At 40.4% G+C, this 14,859-nt stretch overlaps 1 protein-coding gene across 1 annotated transcript; it reads left to right on the forward strand.

Moving 5' to 3' along the window:
- Window positions 1-5,224: 5,224 nt before the first annotated feature.
- On the forward strand, window positions 5,225-7,631 carry LOC139421139 (large ribosomal subunit protein eL19-like). Its single transcript, XM_071171737.1, has 5 exons — window positions 5,225-6,164; window positions 6,329-6,451; window positions 6,592-6,712; window positions 7,119-7,229; window positions 7,427-7,631. The coding sequence occupies exons 1-5, from the start codon at window positions 6,059-6,061 to the stop codon at window positions 7,551-7,553; spliced, it is 588 nt and encodes a 195-aa protein (XP_071027838.1). The 5' UTR covers window positions 5,225-6,058; the 3' UTR covers window positions 7,554-7,631.
- Window positions 7,632-14,859: the final 7,228 nt, after the last annotated feature.

The raw sequence follows: 14,859 nt of genomic DNA on the forward strand, positions 1-14,859 counted from the left end.
CAATTGGATACCACGAAATTGGGAAGAAAAAGGGGTAAAATTCAAAAAAATAAAAAGAAATAAAAAAAAACATTTAAAAAAAAAAAAAGCTCCTTAACAGCTTTTATCCCAATTCATAAGACTGCTGAACAATTGAACATTTAATCAAATATGCCACCGGTACTATTTGCATTGACCCCCTTTGTTTTTACACTGCTGCTACTCACTGTTTATTATCTATGCTTATTCACTTTACAAATTACAAATTAGGTGCCTCCATAGAGTTACATTAGAACTGCTCATCCAAGAAGGCTTAAGGTCATTGGCCACAGATAAAATTACGTCAAATCACGTTATATGTACAGTAGCTTTGATTGGACTGACATGTCAATATCATGCTTTCAAAATCTTAGCTAGCATTCATCATCATGAATCAAGCCGACAATCTACTGGAAAATAATTTTTAATCCTTGTCATATGAAGAGAAATAATGAAGAGAAATTATAGATAAAACGTATTGGTGCTCATCGGCCATTGGACATATTCATTATACAACAAGTTGGATATCGCAAATTCAACAATGAGTAGTTTGGAAGGAATCAGTGACTAACTGCAAGCATTGCAAAGCAATCCCTAGCCTGCTATTCAGTGGAGTGGCTGTGTGGTCCCAAATCTGGGATTAAACATTTAACATTGGCCATGCTGTCAATGAAGCATGATTTGTGCCGTGCTCAAAACAACTGTTAACTTGGAACTGCGAAAACTTGACTTCAGTGAGTTCAAGACAACTGAGAAGTCGGGAATAAATGAGCTCCGATTTGGAAAATACGATTTGAATGGTCATCCAACTCGAAATTGTAAATCTGGCCTCTTTCTAGAGCTATGACCTGAAGATCAATGATGTCATCATGATTGAACCTTGTTTTTGTTCAGAGTTCCCAGCACCATAAATCCAGAGAATGCCAGACTTTGATGCCAAAATTTGCCCACGAAGGACCGCCGCGCCACCTTCCTGTTCAAGTGAGCTCTGCAAAACAAGGTGAGTCCAAAAATGTATTGTATGCTGCTGCATAAATGATGTAATATGCCAGGGATATATGAATACTGTAGCTAAGAAAGTAATACTAAGTGTATGTTGTGTAGTAAGATGTTAGTAGCCCATGTGCCTCACCCTAATAATTTAGTATTTTTACCCCCTCTTAATTTCGCCTACTGTTCTGACTTGGTGGTGCACATGTAGCCTACCTGTTTTTGAGAAATGTAATCACTGAATATTGTAAGAGCTTTCATTGCCTGCCTATATGCCCCCTTTATTTATCCTACGGTTCTGACTTGGTGTAATCAAATCAAATCAAATCAAATGTATTTATATAGCCCTTCGTACATCAGCTGATATCTCAAAGTGCTGTACAGAAACCCAGCCTAAAACCCCAAACAGCAAGCAATACAGGTGTAGAAGCACAGTGGCTAGGAAAAACTCCCTAGAAAGGCCAAAACCTAGGAAGAAACCTAGAGAGGAACCAGGCTATGTGGGGTGGCCAGTCCTCTTCTGGCTGTGCCGGGTGGAGATTATAACAGAACATGGCCAAGATGTTCAAATGTTCATAAATGACCAGCATGGTCGAATAATAATAAGGCAGAACAGTTGAAACTGGAGCAGCAGCACGGCTAGGTGGACTGGGGACAGCAAGGAGTCATCATGTCAGGTAGTCCTGGGGCATGGTCCTAGGGCTCAGGTCCTCCGAGAGAGAGAAAGAAAGAGAGAAGGAGAGAATTAGAGAACGCACACTTAGATTCACACAGGACACCGAATAGGACAGGAGAAGTACTCCAGATTTAACAAACTGACCCTAGCCCCCCGACACATAAACTACTGCAGCATAAATACTGGAGGCTGAGACAGGAGGGGTCAGGAGACACTGTGGCCCCATCCGAGGACACCCCCGGACAGGGCCAAACAGGAAGGATATAACCCCACCCACTTTGCCAAAGCACAGCCCCCACACCACTAGAGGGATATCTTCAACCACCAACTTACCATCCTGAGACAAGGCTGAGTATAGCCCACAAAGACCTCCGCCACGGCACAACCCAAGGGGGGGGGGGGGCCAACCCAGACAGGATGACCACATCAGTGAATCAACCCACTCAGGTGACGCACCCCCTCCAGGGACGGCATGAGAGAGCCCCAGTAAGCCAGTGACCCAGCCCCTGTAATAGGGTTAGAGGCAGAGAATCCCAGTGGAAAGAGGGGAACTGGCCAGGCAGAGACAGCAAGGGCGGTTCGTTGCTCCAGAGCCTTTCCGTTCACCTTCCCACTCCTGGGCCAGACTACACTCAATCACATGACCACTGAAGAGATGAGTCTTCAGTAGAGACTTAAAGGTTGAGACCGAGTTTGCGTCTCTGACATGGGTAGGCAGACCGTTCCATAAAAATGGAGCTCTATAGGAGAAAGCCCTGCCTCCAGATGTTTGCTTAGAAATTCTAGGGACAATTAGGAGGCCTGCATCTTGTGACCGTAGCGTACGTGTAGGTATGTACGGCAGGACCAAATCAGAGAGATAGGTAGGAGCAAGCCCATGTAATGCTTTGTAGGTTAGCAGTAAAACCTTGAAATCAGCCCTTGCTTTGACAGGAAGCCAGTGTAGAGAGGCTAGCACTGGAGTAATATGATCAAATTTTTTGGTTCTAGTCAGGATTCTAGCAGCCGTATTTAGCACTAACTGAAGTTTATTTAGTGCTTTATCCGGGTAGCCGGAAAGTAGAGCATTGCAGTAGTCTAACCTAGAAGTGACAAAAGCATGGATTAATTTTTCTGCATCATTTTTGGACAGAAAGTTTCTGATTTTTACAATGTTACGTAGATGGAAAAAAGCTGTCCTTGAAATGGTCTTGATATGTTCTTCAAAAGAGAGATCAGGGTCCAGAGTAACGCCGAGGTCCTTCACAGTTTTATTTGAGACGACTGTACAACCATTAATATTAATTGTCAGATTCAACAGAAGATCTCTTTGTTTCTTGGGACCTAGAACAAGCATCTCTGTTTTGTCCGAGTTTAAAAGTAGAAAGTTTGCAGCCACTTCCTTATGTCTGAAACACATGCTTCTAGCAAGGGCAATTTTGGGGCTTCACCATGTTTCATTGAAATGTACAGCTGTGTGTCATCCGCATAGCAGTGAAAGTTAACATTATGTTTTCGAATAACATCCACAAGAGGTAAAATATATAGTGAAAACAATAGTGGTCCTAAAACAGAACCTTGAGGAACACCGAAATTTACATTTGATTTGTCAGAGGACAAACCATTCACAGAGACAAACTGATATCTTTCCGACAGATAAGATCTAAACCAGGCCAGAACTTGTCCGTGTAGACCAATTTGGGTTTCCAATCTCTCCAAAAGAATGTGGTGATCGAATGTATCAAAAGCAGCACTAAGGTCTAGGAGCACAGGGAGAACACTGTAAGAACGGCCCATGTTCTGAATTCTGCTGCTGTACATTTCAAAAGTGCTAAACAAATAGTTACATTGACTACGTTCGTCCTAGCTTGCTCATTAATTTCTTAATCGAAATTAGGGGTTGCCTCTTATCTGCTTGTCATCCCCTTATGTAATAGTTTGTACATCTCAATTGTCATTAGAAACCACATGTATTTACTTACCTATTGTTCACCTAATACCTTTTTTTCACTATTGGTTAGAGCCTGTAAGTAAGCATTTCATGAACTGTTTCACTGCCAGACAAGGCTCCGCTGATAGCCAGGTGTAGCAGTGGTAAGATGTTGGAACTGCTGTTGGGACAGATTTCTGTAGGTCCTAACAGTTTGTGGGCACCGTATGTCACCGTTATAGTGCAATTCGTGTATTGTTTAGTGTTGTATTTTATAGTGGCTTTGTTGGCATGCATCCACTTTTTTTTTTTTTGCCCTACCAAGATTTACATGCCAAAATCGTCACTACATGTGACAAATAACATTTTATTTTATTTTATTAATTAAGAATTGTTATTGAAGTGTTTCCTGTAGCTGGTATATTGCCTCTTATTGGTGACCGATAGCCCCATCTAGTGGTCTCTTCAGCTTCATACTCTATTACAATCCTGTGTTATTTATTCAGAGGAAATGTTCACATGGTTTATGTCAAAGCAATGATTGATGATATTTCTCTGTCCGCATTTGTACCTTTTGTATATAATCTAGAACATGCATTATGTTGTACTAGGTACAGATTTATTGATTTTCTGTCTTGCTTGAGCATATGCAATTATCCTTGAAATGGAAGCCAGGTGTGAGTGAGTGAAGCTGAAGATTTACACTGAGGATGGCCTGAGACCAAAACGTTTGTTTTGTTTTCACATTCCATTTATGATTTTTGGGGGGCATCATGATGTTCTAATAAAAATCTTTATTTTGCATTCAAGCCTCAGTTCTGGATTTATTATTTTTCTCAACAGTGTGCGGGTCTCCATCTCTTTCAGTTCAGAGAGGAAATCACACAATGCATTCATGTCACACGAACTTCTCTTCAACTTTAGGGTCTCCTTCAAGGTGGTGGGAAAAGTACTCAGTTGTCATACTTGTGTAAAATTAAAGATACCTTAATAGAAAATGACTCATGTAAAAGTCAGCCAGTAAAATACTACTTGAGAAAAGTCGAAAAGTATCTTGTTTTAAATGTACAGGGATGGGGAAAACTACTAAATTGTCATACTTGAGTAAAAGTAAATGCTATATATCAAATATTTTCACATATGTTTTCAGAGGTGATCTGATTGGTCAAAAGACCAATTAATGGGGGGAAAAGATCACAATTGGGCTGCTTATCTAAACGTAGTCTTACAGAAACGTTTCCTCTGACAGTGTCAGTCAGCTGTTAACGGTCTTAGTCTTTGGCTTCGACATTGTTCTCCTGTGAGGAGTAGTGAGCTGCATTTTGTATGATTTCACCCACAATGCAGTGCGAAATCACTCCCCACCTTTGGAATATACTATTATTCCCAGATAAGGGGAGAACATATTTTCTATTTACGTTATCTTATGATTTCAGACAATATTGCTCTCTCTTACTTTCGCTCTCTCTACCAATTAGTACTTTAATGCTAACACTTCACATGAAAAATATTATATGTGTGTCATATTCCGTTTATTTCACAAAAGAATCGCTGTATATCTCATTTTGGATTCTCCTGTAGCTTTAATGGTACGGCCCTGTCCGTCCCTCGACTCTTCCTTTTTCTATTGCAGTAGCAGCCATGAGGTAAGCCAACCGACTTTGTGCGAGTCCAAATTCGCATATTTTTTATAAAATAAACATTAATTGCCCATTAAACGTTTACTAAGGTTGTCCCAGCATTTTTACGCGACACTACCGTCAAAGTCCCTTAACAAATGTCATATTGGAAAAGCTACATTTCATTTAAATGTGCCACACGATGTTCCGAGCCAGGGAGGCCATGTTGTCGACCAAGATTTCTGAGACGAGGCATTCAGGCCTAACGTTAAACCCCTTTGCTATCATAGGTGACTAGATTATGATCGTTTAAAACACGTCTGATTCCCATATAGTTGGTATCAACGATATCCATGTTACATATAATCTGAGTGTTGACATTTGGTCTACCACATTTTGTTAGCATTTGCCAGCTAACATTACCTACACCTACTTGGACACTGGTCTTGACTGATGTTCCCCGGTGCTTTGTATTAGCGAACTGGTTACTTGTGTCTTGTAAGATTCAGTGTCAACCATGTCACTTTCTAAGAACCGTAACCGTGTGGATGATATTTAGCTATACGACTATAGTAGTTAACGTTACTAGCCCGACGTCGAGTAACGTTAGCCCAGTTGCAGCCAAGGTAACTCTTAGTCATCTAACTAGCTCTAATGGCTAACAATGAACCCGGAGTTATATAGGATAAAGGATAATATGATGATTCTGAGAATGGTTTCGCAAACTGCTCAAATTTGTGATTAGCCCCTGTTCACACTACAAACATTTAAATTATGTTGTTAGCAACATAGTTATGCGTTACACACAATGTAATGCGTTAGCTAACTCTTAATTTCTAACCCAGCATGCTCAGGCTTCAAAAGAGGCTTGCCTCCAGCGTCCTGCGCTGTGGCAAGAAGAAGGTATGGCTGGACCCAAACGAGACCAATGAGATTGCTAACGCCAACTCCCGTAAGGATTCAGCCAATTTGTGTTTTGCACATTATTCTGGTACTATGTGATGAAGTTAATGTAGCCTGTGCATAATCCACCCAGTAGTTGACTGAATATTGATATTTTTTTTTTGCTGTAAATTCACCTGCTTTGTCTAACCCATATTTTCTGTCCCCCCTCAGGCCAGCAGATCCGTAAACTGGTAAAGGATGGTCTTATCATCCGCAAGCCTGTCACGGTGCACTCTCGCGCCCGCTGCCGCAAGAACACGCTGGCGCGTCGCAAGGGAAGGCACACAGGAATCGGTGAGTGAATGCTGTGGTAGCTATATCGACTAGTGATGTTTTTATTTACGTAACTGATTTGTACTGAAAACAGGATTGTGAATTATGGGGTGTATTAATCTCAGGCCTAACACCATCCTTTCCTCTGCTCACCCTACCAGGTAAGAGAAAGGGTACAGCCAACGCCCGTATGCCAGAGAAGCTGTCTTGGATGCGTCGCATGAGAATCCTGCGTCGTCTTCTCCGTCGCTACAGGGAGTCCCATAAGATTGACAGGCACATGTAAGTTCTCCACATCCACCCTCGAGTATACAGATTCACAAGGTATATAGCAACTCCTATTGTGTCCATTTCAAGGATGTCTCTTGCACATGGATTATGTTGAACTAGCTAACTCTACTAGCCTAGGCTGAACTTGCTAGCGATAATGGCTAACAATCAACCCAGAGTTATAATGGTAAACATGTTTCCTGAGAATGGTTTTGCAAACTTTGTTGAAATTTGATGTCATGTTTCTCTTGGTTATCTGATGAACCCCTGTTCAAATTCCTATTTGATTTAGGAAGGAATTTCAAATGTAGTTCATTAATTGCTAAATTATTCATTTTGTATTTATTTAATTGTTTAAAGCGTATATTGTTGGTATTCTAGATTAATTTGCTCATCTTGTTTTGCCCCTTCCCCACAGGTACCACAGTCTCTACCTTAAGGTGAAGGGTAATGTGTTCAAGAACAAGCGTATCCTCATGGAGCACATCCACAAGCTGAAGGCAGACAAGGCCCGCAAGAAGCTTCTGTGGTAAGTCTAAAACCAAAACTACAACTCCCATCTGCCTTAGACTTTTCTATGTGCAATGTTTTGTATTAGTGGAGAAGGAACTGAGCTGATGAGCACTTGAAAGCAGATCTTTATATGGGAGTGTTTATAGATGGTAAGATGTACATTTGTTTTCAGCCAAAAGATAAGTTCGTGTTTGACCACTTTTCTCTCTGCAGTGACCAGGCTGAGGCCCGTCGTTCCAAGACAAAGGAGGCCCGTAAGCGCAGAGAGGAGCGCCTGGCAGCAAAGAAAGAGGAGATCATCAAGACCCTGTCAAAGGAGGAGGAGACCACCAAGAAGTAAACAGCTTCTTGTCCCTGGCATGCACCTCCTGCCCTTCCCTCTGTCAAGTGATGACAATAAAAAGTGTATGAAAGACAACCCTGAGTCCACTCTTACTTGATCACACCTGTGATGTACACTACCTGACATGGTTTCATGGGTTTATCAATTGTGTGGGCAGTTCTGAACTGTCATTGGATTGCTTCTATTTACAAGGATATAGCCTGTCCTACACAAATGACATTGTGTGATTGATCTCACTGTTTTTTCTCAGTCCAGACTTTTCAAAAAGCGTGTAGGAAATTGACAGGACAAGCCTTACATGACATTACATTTGCTGTATGATGAGCTAAGAATCTTTTTTTTATTAACTTGTGAGTCCACATTGTTGAGCTATGAGGACAGTTGGTAGAACTGTCTCGTCACAAGGTGTTAGAATGTGATAAGTGTTGGTGATATTCAAGTGGTTTGGATATGCGGGGTGCGGTTGTATGTGGTACCCTTTATTGTCCGACTGACAGTATCCCTACCCTTTTAAAATACATTTGTATTAGTCACATACACGTGGTTAGCAGATAATGCGACTAAGGCAATGCTTGAGTCTAGTTTCAACAGTACAGCAATATCTAAAAATTCCACAACTACCTAATACACACATCTAAGTAAAGGAATGGAATAAGAATGTACTTTTCAGCTGTACAATAGCTGACTCATCTAAAGCCAATGGTGAAATGGTTTATTTGAAATTATCAAACATTTGCAAGTACAAAATGAAAAGCTGTATGACTTGTGCACTTTCAATCCTTTTAGTGGGGTTTCCTCTGGAATAAGCTATCATTACATCGACCCTGGTAGGACTACCTGTTGTACAAAACAGATCCTGTAGAATCATTGCTATGATCTCGTGGTCACTGTGGCACCTACTTCGCAACACTAGTCACTAATATGACTCCCATTGTGTTATGGGATTTTTATAATGACTAAATGAGGTATACTGCACTATAACTGTCAAGAATTCTACCCTGTCTTGTATTAATGTTTGTTCATTAGGAAGGGGTTATATGGCATGTACCTAGGAAGAAAGGAATGTATGTGGAGATGAGGACAGGGTTATGGTGTCTGGGGGAGCCTGGAACTGTCAGCTGAGGGGTGATAAACTGTGGTTAGACTGAGAAAATCCATGTTGGTGTGTATGTATGTGCGTAGTTTAGGATGGTATAAGGAATGTATTTGTGAAAACTTGAGAGCTCTCGCAAATAAATTGGAAGCCTGCCTCCTTGACCCGTTATTTAAAGACCTGGCACCTGAAAATTGGAGTTTAAAAAAACAGGCCGATATATCTAAGGTTGACAGAGACGGTGACGGAATCTCACGAACATAGCTTTTCCCAGCCTACAAACAAGGTCAGTAAAACTTTATTTGGGGAATTGATGATCGGGCTACGTTTGGAGAAATATGTTTAATGACTCCTGTGTGGTTTGGGCGTTGATTTAAAAAAATCCATGGGGCATTCTGATCTGGTGACCTGTTTTTAGAATTTTGTGTAGAGAACCCTGATATAGGTAGTGTCCTATGCAATTGGAAGACAGGAATTGGATTTAGAAGCCACCTAGGAAGGGAAAAGTCCTCAGCGACTTAGGTCCGAAACGACTTAGGTTATCTGCACTACCAATGTAAACTAATTAATATTGAGATCTAAGGTGGAACCTGATCAAGAGTATATTAGTGGGTCAATTAAGAGACGAGATATAGGGGGCTATTACAAATGAATGGAAACTATTTGTGAACCTAGGGAAACTAATGGAAAGGAGGTATATACGTAGATTGTCAGAATATACCGTAGGACAAAATTATAGTAAGAATATCAGCAAGGGAAAGGTTCATTAACAAGTCAAGAGTCATTAGGAACGATAATTCGCTCACATGTGGGACCTAATAACTTATCAAGAGTCACAATAGTAACTATTCCTAAATTCTGATAGAAGAGAGCGAGATTAATGAGGTTTGGTTTATCGAACAGTTCGATAAACCAAACCCCAATTTATCACAAATGTTGGACAACATCAATCAACATCTCTCAATTTGCAAATAAATTCATAAAAAACCTACAATGTGGTTTTCTGGATTTTTTTTCCTAATTTCGTCTGTCATAGTTGAAGTGTACCTATGATGAAAATTACAGGCCTCTCTCATCTTTTTAAGTGGGAGAACATGCACAATTGGTGGCTGACTAAATACTTTTTTGCCCCACTGTATGCTGATTTAGATGAACAATTATATTTTAAAGGTCAGCCTTACACTGCAATTTTAGATTTGATTCTTTTAGCAGACTCATGCAGAGTGACTTACAGTTAGTGCATATGTCACCTATGATTATATTTAGTCATTTTCCCTACTTAGGCGCTTTCATATTTATTAATTTAGTGTGCTGGGTTTTGGTTTGCTTATGTGACTTCCTTTGAATTGTTTAATCCCATTTGAACATTTGTTTCATGTGAATGAGTGTTAATTAGGGACCTAATGGGTATGGGGGGTTAATGAGCTGACCCTGCACAAAGGAAGCCCTCAAAATACATGTTTCGCACCTGAATGTGCTGAATGAAGACCAGTGAAAGATCTGTTCAATGTTATGTCTAGTTGCCAAAATTTTAACGAACATGAAAGTGGTTTGGAGAGAGAAATCCTGTCGAGGTGGTTGAGCAACACTGGACTGTTACTGGCGCAGAGATGTCTGGAAAGGTAGGGGGTAAGAAGACGGGATGGAGTAGAGTGGGAACAGTTGGAGGTAGAGTAGTGAGAGTAAAGGTTAAGAAGAGGAAGCATGAGGAGTCTTTGGAGTTCTTGTCGGAGGAGAGTTGCGATGAGGCATTTTCAGTTCGCAGTGTTGTACTGAGATAAGTGGAGTTCATGGTGTTGGTGAAATTTAAGGACGAGGATGGGGTCACTGCGGTGAGTCTGATCAAGTTGACCAGGGGATATGGAGAGAAAAGTAGGAGAGGTTGATTCTGCTAAAGTTCTTCGTATGAGAAGGCTCACAAACTCAAGCAGGTATGTAAACGTGTGGTTGATAGTGGCATGCTGGATCAAACTGGAAGGGAGTTATTATAGAAGTTTAAGAAATTGTTAACATGAAAGAAATAAAGGACCACTTGAAGGAAGGCTCACTTATTGAGGCAAAATGCCTCCAGATGGATTAAAGAAATACTAATTACTAATTTAATGTATATAAACTTCTGACCCACTGGGAATGTGATGAAAGAAATAAAAGCTTAAATAAATCATTCTCTCTGCTATTATTCTGACATTTCACATTCTTAAAATAAAGTGGTGATCATAGCTGACCTAGGACAGGGAATTAAATGTCAGGAATTGTGAAAAACTGAGTTTAAATGTATTTGGCTAAGGTGTATGTAAACTTCTGACTTCAACTGTATATAGTGCTGTTAAGTGTAGCGTCTGGATCACCAGCTCAGACATCTTTTAAAAAGCTAGATATAATCCAGGCCCAAGCCCAAAGAGTATGTTGTGAAGCACAAATGTTTGCCGCGAGGGCAGGGGCCCCCGCAATCCAAACTCTCTTAGGCCCCCCAAAAGGCTCAAGCTGGCCCCTGTGATGTTACTGATGAAGCTTTCTTCACCCTCTCCAGAAGTGGCCTGCTATGACAAGACTGCTGAGGCAACGACTACTGCATCAGAACACCACAATGCTGACGTGACCAACGCTCCAATGCCAAACAACTATGGACTCTAGTGGTGTGAGTGTGCCCCGGCCTGTCCTTCTGTTTTATTGTACTTTTATCATCTAAACCCCTTTTTTAATAATACGATCGGTACTAAAGAACCGTAAACACTGTGTGGTATTGGGATTAAGAGAACTTTGGTTTTTGACTTACTTTGGCGAGACAACCACATCATAGTAAGTACATTTTTCTCAAAGTAGTTATCAGCAAAGTCTGTTCTAGTAGAAAAAGTGCAAGTGTTATTCCAACATTTGTGCACAAAGACCGCAGAAGCTGAAGTAGGGTGCTCTATCCTTCCTACTAAACTCTCCTCCCGTAGTCACAAAGTAGTAATTTGTGTGCAAGGCATATGGGACCAAATACTAAAGTTTTGAGTACTTTCATACACTAGAAGTGAATTTGTCCAAATTACTTCAAATGGGGGACTAGGTGCATAGTGTTTAAAACAGATATTAATGCAAATACCTTCAAAAGGTGACTACTGTCGCCTCATATGAAACATTTAATCTAAAATGCTGGTATATAGAGCCAAATGGAAAATGTTAACTGTCCAAATGGATTTGCTTGGCTAAGCTATTCACAAACATCACATCCACTTTGTGGCTCACTTATCTACCCAGCGACTTCTCAAATGCTACTATTTGAGATGTTATTTTTTTGTCAGCACCCTTACTTCCCACGGCTATGCCCCCTGATACAATTTTTTGGGGGTCGTGAAAGGCCTATTATCATTGCCATATCTCCGTTGATCGTGCTGATGGAAGACCAGGTAAAGTAGGCGATGCAGTTTGGGGTGAACAATAACACTGACATACTGGACAGCCGTTGTCAGTTTGTTTGACAGACCAAAGCGTGGATCCTCAACGACAAGTGGAGGAACATGCCGGCATCTGAAGTCTACAAGAAAAGACTGTTCGTAATTGCAGTGGATGAGGTCCATGTAGCCTATAAATAAATGATAAGTATTAGAGGTCGACCGATTGGCCGATTAATTAGGGCCCATTTCAAGTTTTCATAACAATCGGAAATCGGTATTTCTGGGTGCCGATTTCCGATTTATTTATTTATTTGTACATTTTTTTATACCTTTATTTAACTAGGCAGGTCAGTTAAGAACACATTCTTATTTTCAATGACGGCCTAGGAAAGGTGGGTTTACTGCCTTGTTCAGTGGCAGAACGACAGATTTGTACCTTGTCAGCTCAGGGGTCCCAATCTTGCAACCGTACAGTTGACTAGTCCAACGCTCTAACCATTGCACTCCACCAGGAGCCTGCCTGTTACGTGAATGTAGTAGAAGCCAAGGTAAATTGCTAGCTAGCATTAAACTTATCTTATAAAAAACAATCAATCATAATCACTAGTTATAACTACTAATCCAGTTTAGCAGGCAATATTAACCAGGTGAAATTGTGTCATTTCTCTTGCGTTCATTGCCAGGGTATATGCAACAGTTTGGGCTGCCTGGCTCCATTGCGAACTAATTTGCCAGAATTGTACGTAATTATGACATAACATTGAAGGTTGTGCAATGTAATAAGAATATTAAGACTTAGGGATGCCACCTGTTAGATAAAATACCGAAACGGTTCCATATTTCACTGAAATAATAAAAGTTTTGTTTTCGAAATGATAGTTACCGGATTCGACCATATTAATGACCAAAGGCCCGTATTTCTGTGTGCTATTATGTTATAATTAATTCAGATTTGATAGAGCAGTCTGACTGAGCAGCAGCAGGACCGTAATCATTCATTCAAACAGCACTTTCGTGCGTTTTGCCAGCAGATCTTCGCAAGCACAGCGCTGTTTATGACTTCAAGCCTATCAGTCTAATGGCTGGTGTAACCAATGTGAAATGGCTAGCTAGTTAGCTGGGTGTGCGCTTATACCGTTTCAAATGTCACTTGCTTTTAGATTTGGAGTAGTTATTCCCCTTGCGCTGCAAGGGCCGCGGCTTTTGTGGAGCGATGGGTAACGCTGCTTCGAGTGTGGCTGTTGTCGATGTGTTCCTGGTTCAAGCCCAGGTAGGGGCAAGGAGGGGGACGGAAGCTATACTGTTACACTGGCAATACTATAGTGCCTATAAGAACATCCAATAGTCAAAGGTATATGAAATACAAATGGTATAGAGAGAAATATTCCTATAAATACTATATTAACTACAACCTAAAACCTCTTACCTTGGAATATTGAAGTCTCATGTTAAAAGGAACCACCAACTTTCATATGTTCTCATGTTCTGAGCAAGGAACTTAAACGTTAGCTTTTTTACATGGCACATATTTTACATGGCACATATTTTACATGGCACACATTTTACATGGCACACATTTTTACATGGCAAATATTGCATATTGGCACATATTACTTTCTTCTCCAACACTTTGTTTTTTCATTATTTAAGTGTAAGTGTTCATTCAGTATTGTTGTAATTGTCATTATTACAAATAAATAAATGTTTTTAAAAAAAAAGTAAAAATCTGCCGATTAATCAGTATCGGATTTTTTGGCCCTCCAATAATCGGTATCGATGTTGAAAAATCATAATCGGTCGACCTCTAATAAGTATGGCTGTGAAGGATGGCTAATTAAATGTCTAGGCTATTGTTATATCAAGGAAGATAGGGTTAGAAACTTTGCATATACACGTCTCATTTGCTATGGAACTAAAATAGTTAGCATTACTAACGTCAGTCATTAGACATCAAGATTCTTTATCTGGTTTGTTTTATGCCTAATCAGGGGAGAGGGTTGAAAAGGAAAGCCAGCATTTAGAGAGCTTCAAAAGGCTTGGAGAGCTACGGTCTCAACCAAGAAGGTTGAGTGAATTTGTCACTACTCAAATTGCATAAAAAGTTATTGTTAACTTCCTGTCCTCTCCCTCGTTGGTCATTATAGTTTATTTGAATAGCTTAATATCTATTGAACTATTACTAAATATCTTTGCTGTGACTGCTTCCTGCTAAACTATCTGAAACCACACAACTCTGTTTTGATACTCAATAAAATAAAACGACTGTTCTTTTAGGGAGATCCATTATGTGTACACAATGTTCCCCAAAAAATATAATAATCCTGCTTTTGCTGTGTTTTCCAGGTACACTGGTGTTGGTAGTGATCTTGACTCCAGACGCCTGTTAACAAAAGATCCTGAATATGGCGAGGGCAACTCAAGTAGCTGTCAGTCCAAACATTAGGCTTGGACTGCGGCAGGTTCCTGCCAATGACCTGAACTGCCTTGATTTATTTACTGTCATTCACTCGAGGTACTAGGAAAGGTGTTTGCTTATCTAAAAGCTGAGCTTGGGCAAATCCCTTGGGTTGACAAAGATCCTGAACATGAAGCTGAACACCTACTTATTGAGATGTATCATAGTAAAACTCTACCAAAGAACAAGACAAGAGTGGTGTCTTCTCTTAATGGGGATGGGAACTATAGAGTTGTTGTGGCAACAACATCCCTGGGAATGGGTTTGGATTTCCGTAACATTTCGCATGTTGTGATGTATGGCCCACCAGGGGATTTAGAGGATATACAGGGCATTCGGACAGTATTCGGATTACTTTTTCCAAATTTTGTTACG

Source organism: Oncorhynchus clarkii, chromosome 12, assembly GCF_045791955.1.
Source record: "Oncorhynchus clarkii lewisi isolate Uvic-CL-2024 chromosome 12, UVic_Ocla_1.0, whole genome shotgun sequence".
NCBI lineage: Eukaryota > Metazoa > Chordata > Actinopteri > Salmoniformes > Salmonidae > Oncorhynchus > Oncorhynchus clarkii.

Bases quoted from the DNA above. Each gene is read 5' to 3' on its own strand.
- LOC139421139 (XM_071171737.1), top strand. From the start codon at position 6,059: ATGCTCAGGCTTCAAAAGAGGCTTGCCTCCAGCGTCCTGCGCTGTGGC. The intron at 6,165-6,328 runs GTAAGGATTCAG...GTCCCCCCTCAG, and splicing joins GATTGCTAACGCCAACTCCC to GCCAGCAGATCCGTAAACTG. The intron at 6,713-7,118 runs GTAAGTTCTCCA...CCTTCCCCACAG, and splicing joins CATAAGATTGACAGGCACAT to GTACCACAGTCTCTACCTTA.